The 14456-nt window shown below is 48.4% G+C and overlaps 1 protein-coding gene across 5 annotated transcripts in view; it reads right to left on the reverse strand.

The window, feature by feature from the left end:
* Positions 1–534: 534 nt before the first annotated feature.
* Positions 535–14456, reverse strand: part of SEC14L2 (SEC14 like lipid binding 2) — a 41048-nt gene continuing 27126 nt past the window's right edge. For all 5 annotated transcript variants that reach the window (XM_073312521.1, XM_073312519.1, XM_073312518.1 and 2 more), the window contains 4 exons: positions 10848–10954; positions 10452–10591; positions 9812–9981; positions 535–3134 (listed from right to left, as the gene is read on the reverse strand). In XM_073312521.1, coding sequence (XP_073168622.1) covers positions 2980–3134; positions 9812–9981; positions 10452–10591; positions 10848–10954 — 572 coding nt within the window. In that variant the 3' untranslated portion in view covers positions 535–2979. The remainder of the gene's footprint in view (positions 3135–9811; positions 9982–10451; positions 10592–10847; positions 10955–14456) is intronic.

The raw sequence follows: 14456 nt of genomic DNA on the forward strand, positions 1-14456 counted from the left end.
AGCTTTCGTGAGCTACAGCTCACTTCATCGGATGCATACTGTGGAAAGTAGAGAAGATCTTTTTATACACACAGAGCATGAAAAAATGGGTGTTTACCACTACAAAAGGTTTTCTCTCCCCCCACCCCACTCTCCTGCTGGTAATAGCTTATCTAAAGTGATCACGCTCCTTACAATGTGTATGACAATCAAGGTGGGCCATTTCCAGCACAAATCCAGGTTTGTAAGGAGAGTGATCACTTTAGATAAGCTATTACCAACAGGAGAATGGGTTTGTGGGGGGGGGGGGGGAGAAGGGGAAGAAAACCTGGATTTGTGCTGGAAATGGCCCAACTTGATTATCATACACATTGTAAGGAGCGTGATCACTTTAGATAAGCTATTACCAGCAGGAGAGTGGGGTGGGGGGAGAGAAAACCTTTTGTAGTGGTAAACACCCATTTTTTCATGCTTTGTGTGTATAAAAAGATCTTCTCTACTTTCCACAGTATGCATCCGATGAAGTGAGGTGTAGCTCACGAAAGCTTATGCTCAAATAAATTGGTTAGTCTCTAAGGTGCCACAAGTCCTCCTTTTCTTTTTACTCTCATTTTGTAACCTTTCTAGCCTGGAGCTTCTGTAAAGGTTGCAGAGCCAGCAGCCTCCAGATAGCCTTGCCACCTGCTAACAATCATGCTATGCTCATCATCCTGTAAACATCCCTTCTAAAGACACACAACCTACAGAGCTAGTCATTCCCTGGAAGAAGAGACCTGGTCCCCCTTTAAGACTAGAGTTCCTATTACCAGTGCAACCTATGTAAGGCACTGATGGGCCGACATAAGCTGGGCTGTATCACCCAGTATGGCCCACCTAGGATGGTCAGAGCCCGAGGCACAGATGGGGTGATACAGTCTAGGCTGCTTAGCCTCATAATGCCCACCCATCACATATTAACTTATTATTTTTCTCTACTGTCCATGATCCAAAGAATAAAAAGTGCCATATCTTTTCCAGCCAACTGAGTGAGTGCTGCAGCCTTCCTTCAAAACTTGGGAGGAATTTGTCCTTCATGAAATCCACCGGTTCCCCCTCTATGGTCAGTGCTTTCCCATATTGACACCATGCTTGGCTGTTCCAGAGATGTCCTCAAAAATCAGAGCTGCGCAGGGACTGTATCCCATCTTTGCTGTCTCTGGGATCTGCTGCACATACAATTTGCACTGGCTGTTTCTCTGTGTTCCAGAACACAGTGCAACTGCATGAGAGACCTCCACTTGCTTGTGGATGCTTGAGCCATCTTGGTTCCAATCTAGAGCTGGCTTTCTGATGTGTCTTCGGCTCAGGCCTTTCCACTTGCTCCATTTGCACCCTAATGCAGTGTACAGTCTGCAGTGTATACCTGCTCCTGGCCTCCCCATGCAGTCTTTTTCCTACCCCACCCCCAGTGCCGCTCCCTTTCCCCCGTGGATGGGGATCAGGTCCCGCAAGCTGAGGGTTGGGAAGTCAGTGAAATGAGCAACAGCTGCATTCAGAACCAATGTCCTCATTGCACGTAACTCTGGGCCAGCTGAGGGGTCAGGAATTCAGTGGCCCTGGATCACCCCACCATCTCTTGATGCTGACCTGGAAAATGAGATTGCTGAAAGCTTTGCTGGGTGTGTCTCTCATGGGAACCTCCCCTCCTAGTGCCCCAGGATGGGCTGGAGGTGGCTTTACCATTGGCAGGGGCTAGGCTTCCTGCTGGGACTGCGGGAGTGAGAGGCCAACCATGAGTTTCCTTCCCACAGGGGGAAGATAGGTCAGGCCACCTTCTAAATGCCTGGGTCCTCCTTAAAGTGCGGTGACGTGTTTATGCCTCAGACCAGCCCTGGGGGCGGGGAGGGGGGCATGAAAGGTGACATTGTCATCTCTGGGATTTGCTCTGTATTATTGATTTTAACATGAAGGGGAAGATGCCCCAAACAAGCCCTTACATCCCACTTTCCCTCCCCCTTTGTCTGTGCTTCCCAGGCCCTGCCCCTTCTCCCCACTGTGATTTGCTTTCTCAAGTTGCCCCACTCCCTTGTAGCTGATTGGTCTTTATGGATCCCTGCCCCTCTAGGGCACACTGGGCTATGGAGCCCAGTGCAAGCCTCACTACAGTGCTATGGGTAGCAATACCCCCTGGGACCGTGGAGCCTGGATCTGCTGGCCCCAGGGAAGCTCCAGCCCTTCGTAAGGTGTGAATGTTAATGAGCAAGGCAGTGAATTACACAAACAAGTGTTGGGGAAGTTTTCAGAGGGGTGGGGAAGAAGGGGCACCCTGTCCTCCTGAAAAGCTCTGCTGGCCTAGATGGCCAGGGCCCTGCCACCAACACCAGCTGCTACCACCCCAAGACTTCGGCTCTCAGCTGTTTCACCTCATTATGCTGTAGGGGACATGCCAAGAAGTGCCCCTTTTCCACCCTGTTTTCAGCTCAGCCCAGGTGGAGGGCAAACCTACTGATAATAGAAGGGGTTTCCCTCCAGAACACCCCATGACCCTCCCACTAGCTCCAGATGCTTAAAGCCTGGAGTTCAGATCAGGGACAGATTAACCTGGCAGATGCTGGCTAGATTGGCAGCCTGAACTGGTGCATGTCAGGGCACAGAGTGCTAGATCCTAGACCCTGGCCATGCTGATATTGACTCCCCAGCTCAGTTATGTTCATTCTCGGCAACTGCAAAGAAGAGATGGGAAACCTTCCACGCTGTAGTATCCATTCCCCTGCCTACAAACACCCCCTCTATGCCCCACGGCCAACCCAGGGCGAGGGAATGCCCGAAAGAACACTCCAGAGAAGCTGCCTGAACGTTCTAATGGCAACTAGCAGAAGTTCTCTGGAGAATGGTTCCACTTTCACTTCCCCATGGGAGCTGGCTGGCTGGGTCTGGGAGAAGCCCTGGGTTTGCTTATGAGAAAGAGCTGGGAGTGGGGCTGGTGATGGGGGTCAGACGACGAGGGGGCTCTAAGAGCTGTCACTGGCGGACATCGTTAAGGTCCAACTCATTCATGGTCTCCTCCAGGTGCTGGATCTGCTCCTCCGACTTCTTGTCTGGCAGCAGAACCTCCACTGTGTAGCTGACTTTCTTGGCATGGAGGTAGCTGTAGGTGTTGTCAAACCGCAGAACGTCTGAAGGAGGAGGGGAGAGAGGTTATTCCACATTCAGTGCGAAGAAGAGATCCATGGGCCCTGCCCCTAGCTGGACAGAACCAGACCTGTGAATGTGTGTAGTTATTTTGCCCATTAGTGGCTGGAGGATACAGATCTGGGAGATATCAACTCCCCAGAAGAAGGTTGCATTAACACCCTGTTGGTAGTAAATATTCATAGAACAGTTTTTAAACTAAGAGCTGGGGGAAAGCCGACAGGTGTGGAGGAGCACATGGTTCGGCCGGAGGTATCCCTTAGGGGAGGATCTATTAATGGAAATTCTCTATGTCCTAGTAAGGAGGAGAGGATGGAATATGATAAAATATGGGTAGGAGCTGATGAGAAACAGTCAAATTAAAAAGATTCCTATTCAACTACATCATGTAATAGCAGACAGCTAAAAAGTGACACGTTTTTAAAGTACTTATATACCAATGCTGGAAATCTAAATAATACGATGGGTGAACTAGAGTGCCTCGTATCAAATGAGGATATTGATATAATAGGCACCACAGACACTTGGTGGAAAGAGGATAATCAATGGGACACAGTAATACCGGGTACAAAATATACCGGAAGGATAGAACAGGTCATGCTGTGGCGGGAGTGGCATTATATGCGAAAGAAAGCGTAGAATCAAATGAAGTAAAAATCTTAAATGAACCCAACTGTACCACAGAATCTCTATTAATAGTAATTCCATGCTCTAATTATAAGAATATAGCAGTAGGGATAGACTACCGACCCCCTGACCTGTATGGTGATAGTGACTGGGACATGCTCAGGGAAATTAGAGATGCTATAAAAATAAAAAAAATAATAATAGGAGATTTCAACTATCCCCCTATTGACTGGGTCCATGTCGCCTCAGGACGGGATGCAGAGATAAAATTTCTTGATGCCTTAAACGGCTGCATCTTGAAGCAGCTAGTTCTGGAACCCACAAGAGGAGAGGCAATTCTTGATTTAGTCGTAAGTGGAGCACAGGATCCGGTCAAGAGGTGACTATAGCTGGACCGCTTGGTAATAGTGACCATAAAATAATTGAATTTAACATCCCTGTGGCGGGGAAAACACCACAGCAGCCCAACATTGTAGCATTTAATTTCAGAAAGGGGAAACTACACAAAAATGAGGAAGTTAGTTAAACAGAAATTAAAAAGATACAGCACCAAAAGTGAAATTCCTGCAAGCTGCATGGAAACTTTAAAGAAACCATAATAGAGCTCAACTGAAATGTATACCCTAAATTAAAAAACTTAGTAAGAGAACCAAAAAAGAGCCACGGTGGCTGAACAACAAAGTAAAGGAAGCAGTGAGAGGCAAAAAGGCGTCCTTTAAAAAGGTTTCAGAGTAGCAGCTGTGTTAGTCTGTATTCGCAAAAAGAAAAGGAGGACTTGTGGCACCTTAGAGACTAACCAATTTATTTGAGCATGAGCTTTCGTGAGCTACAGCTCACTTCATCGGATGCATCGAAAGCTTATGCTCAAATAAATTGATTAGTCTCTAAGGTGCCACAAGTACTGCTATCCTTTAAAAAGTGGAAGCTAAATCCTAGTGAGGAAAATAGAAAGGAGCATAGGCTCTGGCAAATGAAGAAGAAAATATAATTAGAAAGATCAAAGAAGAATATGAAGAACAGCTAGCCAAAGACTCAAAAAGTAATAGCAAAATAAATTTTAAGTACATCAGAAGCAGGAAACCTGCTAAACAACCAGTGGGGCTGTGACGAAGTAGGGAGTGGGGAGGATTGACCTGGGGATTTTGCATGGGAGTTTTGCAGTTACTGTCTGCATTGGTGATGGGATATCAGGATGTGACTTCACTTGGGGGACGATACCTGAGCATGTAACCTGAGCCCAGGAGGGGGATGGGGCCAGGTGACACCTTCTGCCCGGGGAAACTGGACAAAGGCTGGAGGAGGAGCCAGGGTGTGTGGCTGGAGGAGAGGCTGGAGGGGGGTTTTCAGTTTGGAGCTGGCTGGGGAAATGGAGGGAGGCCAGAACTGGGTCTGGCTCCCTACCCCCCAAGATGGACCTGACTGAGGGATCCTGTTGTCTGTACCTACAAGCTCTGTTTTGGACTGTGTTCCTGTCGTCTAATAAACCTTCCGTTTTACTGGCTGGCTGAGAGTCAGGTGGAATCTCAGGAAGTGGGGGAAGTGCAGGGCCCTGTCTCCCCCAAATTTCATGACAGGGGCCACTGGACAATCGAGACGCTAAAGGGGCACTCAAGGATGACAAGGCCATTGCGGAGAAACTAAATGAATTCTTTGCATTGGTCTTCATGGCTGAGGATGTGAGGGAGATTCCCAAACCTGAGCCATTCTTTTTAGGTGACAAATCTGAGGAACTGTCCCAGATTGAGGTGTCATTAGAGGAGGTTTTGGAACAAATTGATAAACTAAACAGTAATAAGTCACCAGGACCAGATGGTATTCACCCAAGAGTTCTGAAGGAACTCAAATGTGAAATTACAGAACTACTAAGTGTAATCTGTAACCTATCATTTAAATCAGCTTCTGTACCAAACGACTGAAGGATAGCTAATTTGATGCCAATTTTTAAAAAGGGATCCAGAGGTGATCCCAGCAATTACAGGCCGGTAAGCCTGACTTCAGTCCCGGGCAAACTGGTTGAAACTATATTAAGGAACAAAATTGTCAGACACATAGATGAACACAATTTGTTGAGGAAGAGTCAACAAGGTTTCTGTAAAGGGAAATCATGCCTCACCAATCTGCTAGAATTCTTTGATGGGACCAACAAGCATGTGGACAAGGGTGATCCAGTGACTACAGTGTACTTAGATTTTCAGAAAGCCTTTGACAAGGTCCCTCACCAAAGGCTCTTAAGCAAAGTAAGCTGTTATGGGATAAGAGAGAAGGTCCTCACATGGATTGGTAACTGGTTCACAGATAGGAAACAAAGGGTAGGAATAAATGGTCAGTTCTCAGAATGGAGAGAGGTGAATAGTGGTGTCCCACAGGGGTTCTTACTGGGCCCAGTCCTATTCAACATATTCATAAATGATCTGGAAAAAGGAATAAGACAGTGAGGTGGCAAAATTTGCAGAGGACACAAAACTACTCAAGATAGTTAAGTCCCAGGCAGACTGCGAAGAGCTATAAAAGGATCTCGCAGAACTGGGTGACTGGGCAACAAAATGGCAGATGAAATTCAATGTTGATAAATGCAAAGTAATGCACATTGGAAAACATAATCCCAACTATACATATAAAATGATGGGGTCTAAATTAGCTGTTACCACTCAAGAGAGATCTTGGAGTCCTTGTGGATAGTTCTTTGAGAACATCCACTCAATGTGCAGCGGCAGCCAAAAAAGCCAACAGAATGTTGGGAATCATTAAGAAAGGGATAGATCATTGGACAGAAAATATCAGATTGCCTCTATATAAATCCATGGTACGCCCACATCTTGAATACTGAGTGCAGATGTGGTTGCCCACTTCAAAAAAGATATATGGGAATTGGAAAAGGTTCAGAAAAGGACAACAAAAATTATTAGGAGTATGGAATGGCTTCCATTTGAGGAGCGATTAATAAGACTGGGACTTTTCAGCTTGGAAAAGAGACAACTTGGGAGGGAAATAAAATCATGACTGGTGTGGAGAAAGTAAATAAGGAAGTGTTATTTACTCCTTCTCATAACACAAGAACTAACAACAACTAAGAAGAAGTGGAAGGTTGGACATATGACCAGGGAAGAGTATAAAAATATTGCTCGGGCATGTAGGAATGAAATCAGGAGGGCCAAATCGCACCTGGAGCTGCAGCTAGCGAGAGATGTCAAGAGTAACAAGAAGGGTTTCTTCAGGTATGTTGGCAACAAGAAGAAAGCCAAGGAATGTGTGGGCCCCTTACTGAATGAGGGAGGCAACCTAGTGACAGAGGATGTGGAAAAAGCTAATGTACTCAATGCTTTTTTTGCCTCTGTTTTCACTAACAAGGTCAGCTCCCAGACTGCTGCGCTGGGCATCACAAAATGGGGAAGAGATGGCCAGCCCTCTGTGGAGATAGAGGTGGTTTGGGACTATTTAGAAAAGCTGGACGTGCACAAGTCCATGGGGCCGGACGAGTTGCATCCGAGAGTGCTGAAGGAATTGGCGGCTGTGATTGCAGAGCCACTGGCCATTATCTTTGAAAACTCGTGGTGAACCGGGGAAGTCCTGGATGACTGGAAAAAGGCTAATGTAGTGCCAATCTTTAAAAAAGGGAAGAAGGAAGATCCTGGGAACTACAGGCCAGTCAGCCTCACCTCAGTCCCTGGAAAAATCATGGAGCAGGTCCTCAAAGAATCAATCCTGAAGCACTTGCATGAGAGGAAAGTGATCAGGAACAGCCAGCATGGATTCACCAAGGGAAGGTCATGCCTGACTAATCTAATCGCCTTTTATGATGAGATTACTGGTTCTGTGGATGAAGGGAAAGCAGTGGATGTATTGTTTCTTGACTTTAGCAAAGCTTTTGACACGGTCTCCCATAGTATTCTTGTCAGCAAGTTAAGGAAGTATGGGCTGGATGAATGCACTATAAGGTGGGTAGGAAGCTGGCTAGATTGTCGGGCTCAACGGGTAGTGATCAATGGCTCCATGTCTAGTTGGCAGCCGGTATCAAGTGGAGTGCCCCAAGGGTCGGTCCTGGGGCCGGTTTTATTCAATATCTTCATAAATGATCTGGAGGATGGTGTGGATTGCACTCTCAGCAAATTTGCGGATGATACTAAACTGGGAGGAGTGGTAGATACGCTGGAGGGGAGGGATAGGATACAGAAGGACCTAGACCAATTGGAAGATTGGGCCAAAAGGAATCTGATGAGGTTCAATAAGGATAAGTGCAGGGTCCTGCACTTAGGACGGAAGAACCCAATGCACAGCTACAGACTAGGGACCGAATGGCTAGGCAGCAGTTCTGCGGAAAAGGACCTAGGGGTGACAGTGGACGAGAAGCTGGATATGAGTCAGCAGTGTGCCCTTGTTGCCAAGAAGGCCAATGGCATTTTGGGATGTATAAGTAGGGGCATAGCGAGCAGATCGAGGGACGTGATCGTTCCCCTCTATTCGACATTGGTGAGGCCTCATCTGGAGTACTGTGTCCAGTTTTGGGCCCCACACTTCAAGAAGGATGTGGATAAATTGGAGAGAGTCCAGCGAAGGGCAACAAAAATGATTAGGGGACTGGAACACATGAGTTATGAGGAGAGGCTGAGGGAGCTGGGATTGTTTAGCCTGCAGAAGAGAAGAATGAGGGGGGATTTGATAGCTGCTTTCAACTACCTGAAAGGGGGTTCCAAAGAGGATGGCTCTAGACTGTTCTCAATGGTAGCAGAGGACAGAACGAGGAGTAATGGTCTCAAGTTGCAGTGGGGGAGGTTTAGATTGGATATTAGGAAAAACTTTTTCACTAAGAGGGTGGTGAAACACTGGAATGCGTTACCTAGGGAGGTGGTAGAATCTCCTTCCTTAGAGGTTTTTAAGGTCAGGCTTGACAAAGCCCTGGCTGGGATGATTTAACTGGGAATTGGTCCTGCTCTGAGCAGGGGGTTGGACTAGATGAACTTCTGGGGTCCCTTCCAACCCTGATATTCTATGATTCTATGATTCTAAGGGTCACCAAATGAAATTAATAGGCAGCAGATTTAAAACAAACAAAAGGAAGTATTTTTTCCATACAACGCACAGTCAACCTGTGGAACTCCTTGACAGAAGATGTTGTGAAGACCAAGACTAGAACAGGAGTCAAAAAAGAACTAGATAAGTTCATGAAGGATTTAAAAAATAACTAAATAAGTTCAATGGCTATTCGCCAGTATAGGCAGCGATGGTGTCCCAAGCCTCTGTTTGCCAGAAATTGGGAATGGATGATGGGATGGATCACTTGATTACCTGTTTTCTTCATTCCCTCTGGGGCACCTGGCATTGGCCAGTGTCGGAAGACAGGATACCTGGCTAGATGGACCTTTGGTCTGACCTAGTATGGCCGTTCTTATATTCTTATTTAAATGGCCACGTATTAAATAGTTCTATATAAAGAGATTAGATACAACTTTGCAGGAGTCTGACTGCTCCTTCTTTGTATTTAATTCAGCAGAATTGGTTCCCAGGGAGAGCCCAGGAAACTCCTCCTGGAAATCCTGCTGAGATACTAGTTTACAGAGTAATCCCAGCAAAGGCTACTTATCACCTGAATGGGTTTCTGGTTGAACTGGCTGATTCTGTTACATGGGTAAGATCAGGCAGACTAATGAGCGAAGCGTTTTATATCTGTGATGCAAGCTGATGTGGCCTTTAGAGTTATTCAGGCTTAAATAGATTCATTTTTCCCACGTCATCCACCCATTCCCCAGCCCACATGAAGTGGTGTCAGTGAGACACCTTGGGCCAGAACAGGGCAGAAACTCGCTCTGAGGGTGGCATTTCCAGCTGGCAGATTAACCTGCAGCTGTAGGGAAGCTCAGAGATTGAGACACTAATTTCAGGGCCAATTACCTGGGGAATTCTCTGTATTTTCTTTCCATAAATGCTGGCAGAGATGGTGCCCCTTAGGTCCCAACTCCTCCCCCCAGCAGATTCAGCATGATCTCTGTGGCCAACAGATGGGGAAGCTCCCAGCAGCAAAGAAGAGGGAGCCACTTACAGATACCGGCCACGGAACAGGTGAGGGAGCCGTCCTCGGGCACCAGGTGGGCATTGTAGCGTTGGTTTGGAAGCACCTCTGTCATCTCGCCAGCTCGCTGCCGCTCCCCGATTCTAGTCTTCAGATAGACCCCAAAGCCCACGTCGGCCCCTTCGGACATGAACTGCCACCTGACGGGATGAGGCCGTAGACACGGGGCTCCCATGACCCTTTCCCCTCATAACCACCCCACCCCAATACAATGAGGCTGGTCTAGACCATGGTACCACCCTGCAGCCTGTGGAGCTGACCCAGACCTTGCCATCCATCCTCTCCTAATACAGTGGGGCTAACCCTTGCTTCAGTAACTACCCCCACGCACACTCAGTGGGCTCACCCTGACCGGAGTGTCATGCCCGGGTAGTTGGTGTGACCCAGAACTCATTAAGCTTAGATAGCTCATCTGACCCAAGCCTTGGTACCTTCCTACCCCACCGCCGTCTGTGTAGGTGGGCTGGCCCAGGTGGCTGGGGTGACCCATGTCTTGGCACTGCCCCCCGCCCCAATTCATCCTCACACCGCCCCTGTTATCTGCTTGCCCCAGGCAGGGCCCATGTGTTGCTGGTAGCTCCGGGGACAGCTCTACACCAGCTCTCCCTACCTGAGGACGCAGCCTGGGAAGAGGATCTCATACTCCACCTGGTGGGAGGAGCCCCGGTTCACTACCACCAAGTGCTCATACTGCTGCTTCAGCTGGTCCCGCACGTAGTACTTCTTGGGGATGTCACCGCCATAGTTAATCTGGAACGAGCAAGAACCAGGCCCTGAGCCACGAGGGCATCGCCCCCGGCATCACCCCCACCCTGGGATCACAGACACAAGATGACCAAGAGGACTCCTGCATTGGAGGCCAGAGGCCTCTCCCCTGCCACGTCTCCCACTGGGGCTCCCCAGCTGGTGGCTGCACTAGAAGAGCTGGGCTGTGACTGGAAGAGCAGTGGCTGACACCCCAGCATGCGAGTGGGGGATGCTGGTGTTCAGGATGGGGTCATTATACCTTGGTCACACACTTGGGGTTCTGGTCTGGATCCCGGAGGGTTCCCCCGTACACCACAGGGATCTCCTCGGGGGCGATGTACTTCTGCAAGACCTCCTTCCAGTTTGCTGGCAGAAGAGAGAGGAGCACAGAGGTTACATCTGCAGGAGCCGTCCTCTGTGGCTAGCGAGCTGGAGTGGGAGTTAGGGGGACCCTCTCCTCTGCTGGGATCACAGGGCGGAAGGGAACACAGGTACCTACAGCACACTGAGCTCCTTGGGGTGGGGGAAACAGAACCAAAGAGGTGAGGGATGGAAAAGATCTGTTTGCGCTTCCAGTCCCTCCCCATGTCTTTCCACCCCAGCATGTGAGCGCTGGGAGTGGTGATGCCATGGAGCTAGGGTGGCACAGTTTCTGGCGTGGTGGAGACTGGCTTGGCGCATAGCAGACCCGCCCCTCAGCCGAGACAAGGAGAGGAGGGGTGGAGACAAGTAACGCTCTCTGCGCTGCAGGAATCCTGCCAAGGAGCTGAGATAACCAAAGGAAATGGAACCAACGTCAGCCTTGTAGTTTGACCATGTCTGGCCAGCTGAGCTGAGAAGTGCAGGGAGCTCAGCACAGAGCACGCGGGGGTTAGGAGCCAAAGGTTAGTCCCTGGCAGCCATCTCCAGTGCCCACATGTGCCCGCAGCACAAGCATGACAATGCTCCCACAGCTGCTCTTAAGGGGGCATTTCTGTGTCAGTGACACACAGAACTAAAGGCCAGAACAGTGATGGCTGCCGAGCTTGTCCCTGCTCCAGAACAGGCCAGGCCTGACCCAAACGTTTGGCTCCACTCTCCGCCTCGTGTCATCAAGTTACAGCCTGGGTCCAGAGCCAGCCTGGGCTAGCAGAAATCGAACACCATCCTCATGGCCAATGGCTGGAGCGAGCTGGCGGCTCTCAGCCCAGCCCCGTCTGACACAGGTGTGTGTATAGTCCTGTGACAGTGGGGACAGATCAGAGGCACTGGCCAAGGTGCCTTATTAGCATAGGACGGTGTTACCCCAACAGTGCCTGGCTCTGGCTCTCTGTCTCTGCCTGGACCCCTGCCTAACCCAGCCTGCCGGTTTAGAGAACACCACCCATCTCCTCACACGCCACTGGCTCCCTTGGGGCCAGTCTTAGCAGACAGGCTAATGACTGAATGGGCCATGGAGAGTGACCACCTGGCTCCCACTGGAGGGGCTACGCCTTCAGCTCGGAGGAGAAAGGCAGTGAGCTCTTAGGAGGAAGGTGCTGGAGTGGGACTCAGGAGAGCTGGCTTCAATTCCCAGCTCTTGGGCAAGTGACTGAGTTTCTCTGGCTCTCAGTGTCCCTGAGAATGCCCCGCTTGGGTTTGGCTTGTTTGTTCAGACTGTAAGCTTTGGGCCGGGGCCCTGCTGGTCATTAAATAATAAGAGTGAAGCTCGAGGTGCATTGGCCACAGTTGTGGACTCCACTCCCTGTGGCTCTCAAGCCAGTGTCACAACATGAAACGCACTGTTTGGATTGCCATCCGCTGATGCACATTGAATGGGGCTCAAATGAATGATGGCTTTTTGTTTCATAGAATCATAGAATATCAGGGTTGGCAACAAAAATGATTAGGGGACTGGAACACATGACTTATGAGGAGAGGCTGAGGGAGCTGGGATTGTTTAGCCTGCAGAAGAGAAGAATGAGGGGGGATTTGATAGCTGCTTTCAACTACCTGAAAGGGGGTTCCAAAGAGGATGGCTCTAGACTGTTCTCAATGGTAGCAGATGACAGAACGAGGAGTAATGGTCTCAAGTTGCAGTGCGGGAGGTTTAGATTGGATATTAGGAAAAACTTCTTCACTAAGAGGGTGGTGAAACACTGGAATGCGTTACCTAGGGAGGTGGTGGAATCTCCTTCCTTAGAGGTTTTTAAGGTCAGGCTTGACAAAGCCCTGGCTGGGATGATTTAACTGGGAATTGGTCCTGCTTTGAGCAGGGGGTTGGACTAGATGACCTTCTGGGGTCCCTTCCAACCCTGATATTCTATGATTCTATGAAGGGACCTCAGGAGGTCATCTAGTCCAACCCCCGGCTCAAAGCAGGACCAATCCCCAACTAAATCATCCCAGCCAGGGCTTTGTCAAGCCTGACCTTAAAAACTTCTAAGGAAGGAGATTCCACCACCTCCCTAGGTAACGCATTCCAGTGTTTCACCACCCTCCTAGTAAAAAAGTTTTTCCTAATATCCAACCTAAACCTCCCCCACTGCAACTTGAGACCATTACTCCTTGTTCTGTCATCAGCTACCACTGAGAACAGTCTAGATCCATCCTCTTTGGAACCCCCTTTCAGGTAGTTGAAAGCAGCTATCAAATCCCCCCTCTTTCTTCTCTTCCACAGACTAAACAATCCCAGTTCCCTCAGCCTCTCCTCATAAGTCGTGTGTTCCAGTCCCCTAATCATTTTTGTTGCCCTCCGCTGGACTCTTTCCAATTTTTCCACATCCTTCTTGTAGTGTGGGGCCCAAAACTGGACACAGTACTCCAGATGAGGCCTCACCAATGCCGAATAGAGGGGGATGATCACGTCCCTCGATCTGCTGGCAATGCCCCTTCTTATACAGCCCAAAATGCCATTGGCCTTCTTGGCAACAAGGGCACACTGTTGACTCCTATCCAGCTTCTCGTCCACTGTAACCCCTAGGTCCTTTTCTGCAGAACTGCTGCCAAGCCATTCGGTCCCTAGTCTGTAGCTGTGCATGGGATTTTTCTGTCCTAAGTGCAGGACTCTGCACTTGTCCTTGTTGAACCTCATCAGATTCCATTGCTTCCTGTGCAGGAAACGGCATCACCAGTGGCATAAGCAGTGCCAGCCTGGGAAAAGGGTTTGTTAGCCCAGTGGCAGCACAGAGCCAGCTGGAGAAGTGGTCACACTGGGTTTTGTTTCAAGAAGAAAGCTAAGAAGTGAAGAAGGAAATACACAGGTCACAATATTAAGGTGCCCCTGGCTCACCTGACTGTTTCCCTTTAATAGCAATGGACTAATGATCTCACATTTCTTTATCCTTTTAACACAAGGGTTCCAAGTAGGGCTGTCAATTAATCACAGTTAACTCACACGATTAATGCAAAAAAGTTCATGCGGATTAAAAAAAAATCATGATTAATTGCAGTTTTAATCACACTGTTAAATAGAATACCAATTGAAATGTATTAAATTTTTTTGGATTTCTTTTACATTTTCAAATATATTGATTTCAATTACAACACAGAATTCAAAGTGTACAGTGCTCACTTTAGATTACAAATATTTGCACTGTAAAAATGATAAACAAAAGAAATAGTATTCACCTCATACAAGTACTGTAGTGCGATCTCTTTATTGTGAAAGCGCAACTTGCAAATGTAGGGCTTTTTTGTTACATAACTGCACTCAAAAACAAAACAATGTAAAACTTTAGAGCCTACAAGTCCACTCAGTCCTACTTCTTGTGCAGCCAATTGCTAAGACAAACAAGTTTGTTTACATTTATGGGAGATAATGCTGCCCACTTCTTATTTACAATGTCACCTGAAAGTGAGAACCGGCATTCGCATGGCACTTTTGTAACTGGCACTGCAAGGTATTTAC

The sequence above is a fragment of the Lepidochelys kempii genome, chromosome 15, assembly GCF_965140265.1.
Source record: "Lepidochelys kempii isolate rLepKem1 chromosome 15, rLepKem1.hap2, whole genome shotgun sequence".
NCBI classification, from domain to species: Eukaryota; Metazoa; Chordata; order Testudines; family Cheloniidae; genus Lepidochelys; species Lepidochelys kempii.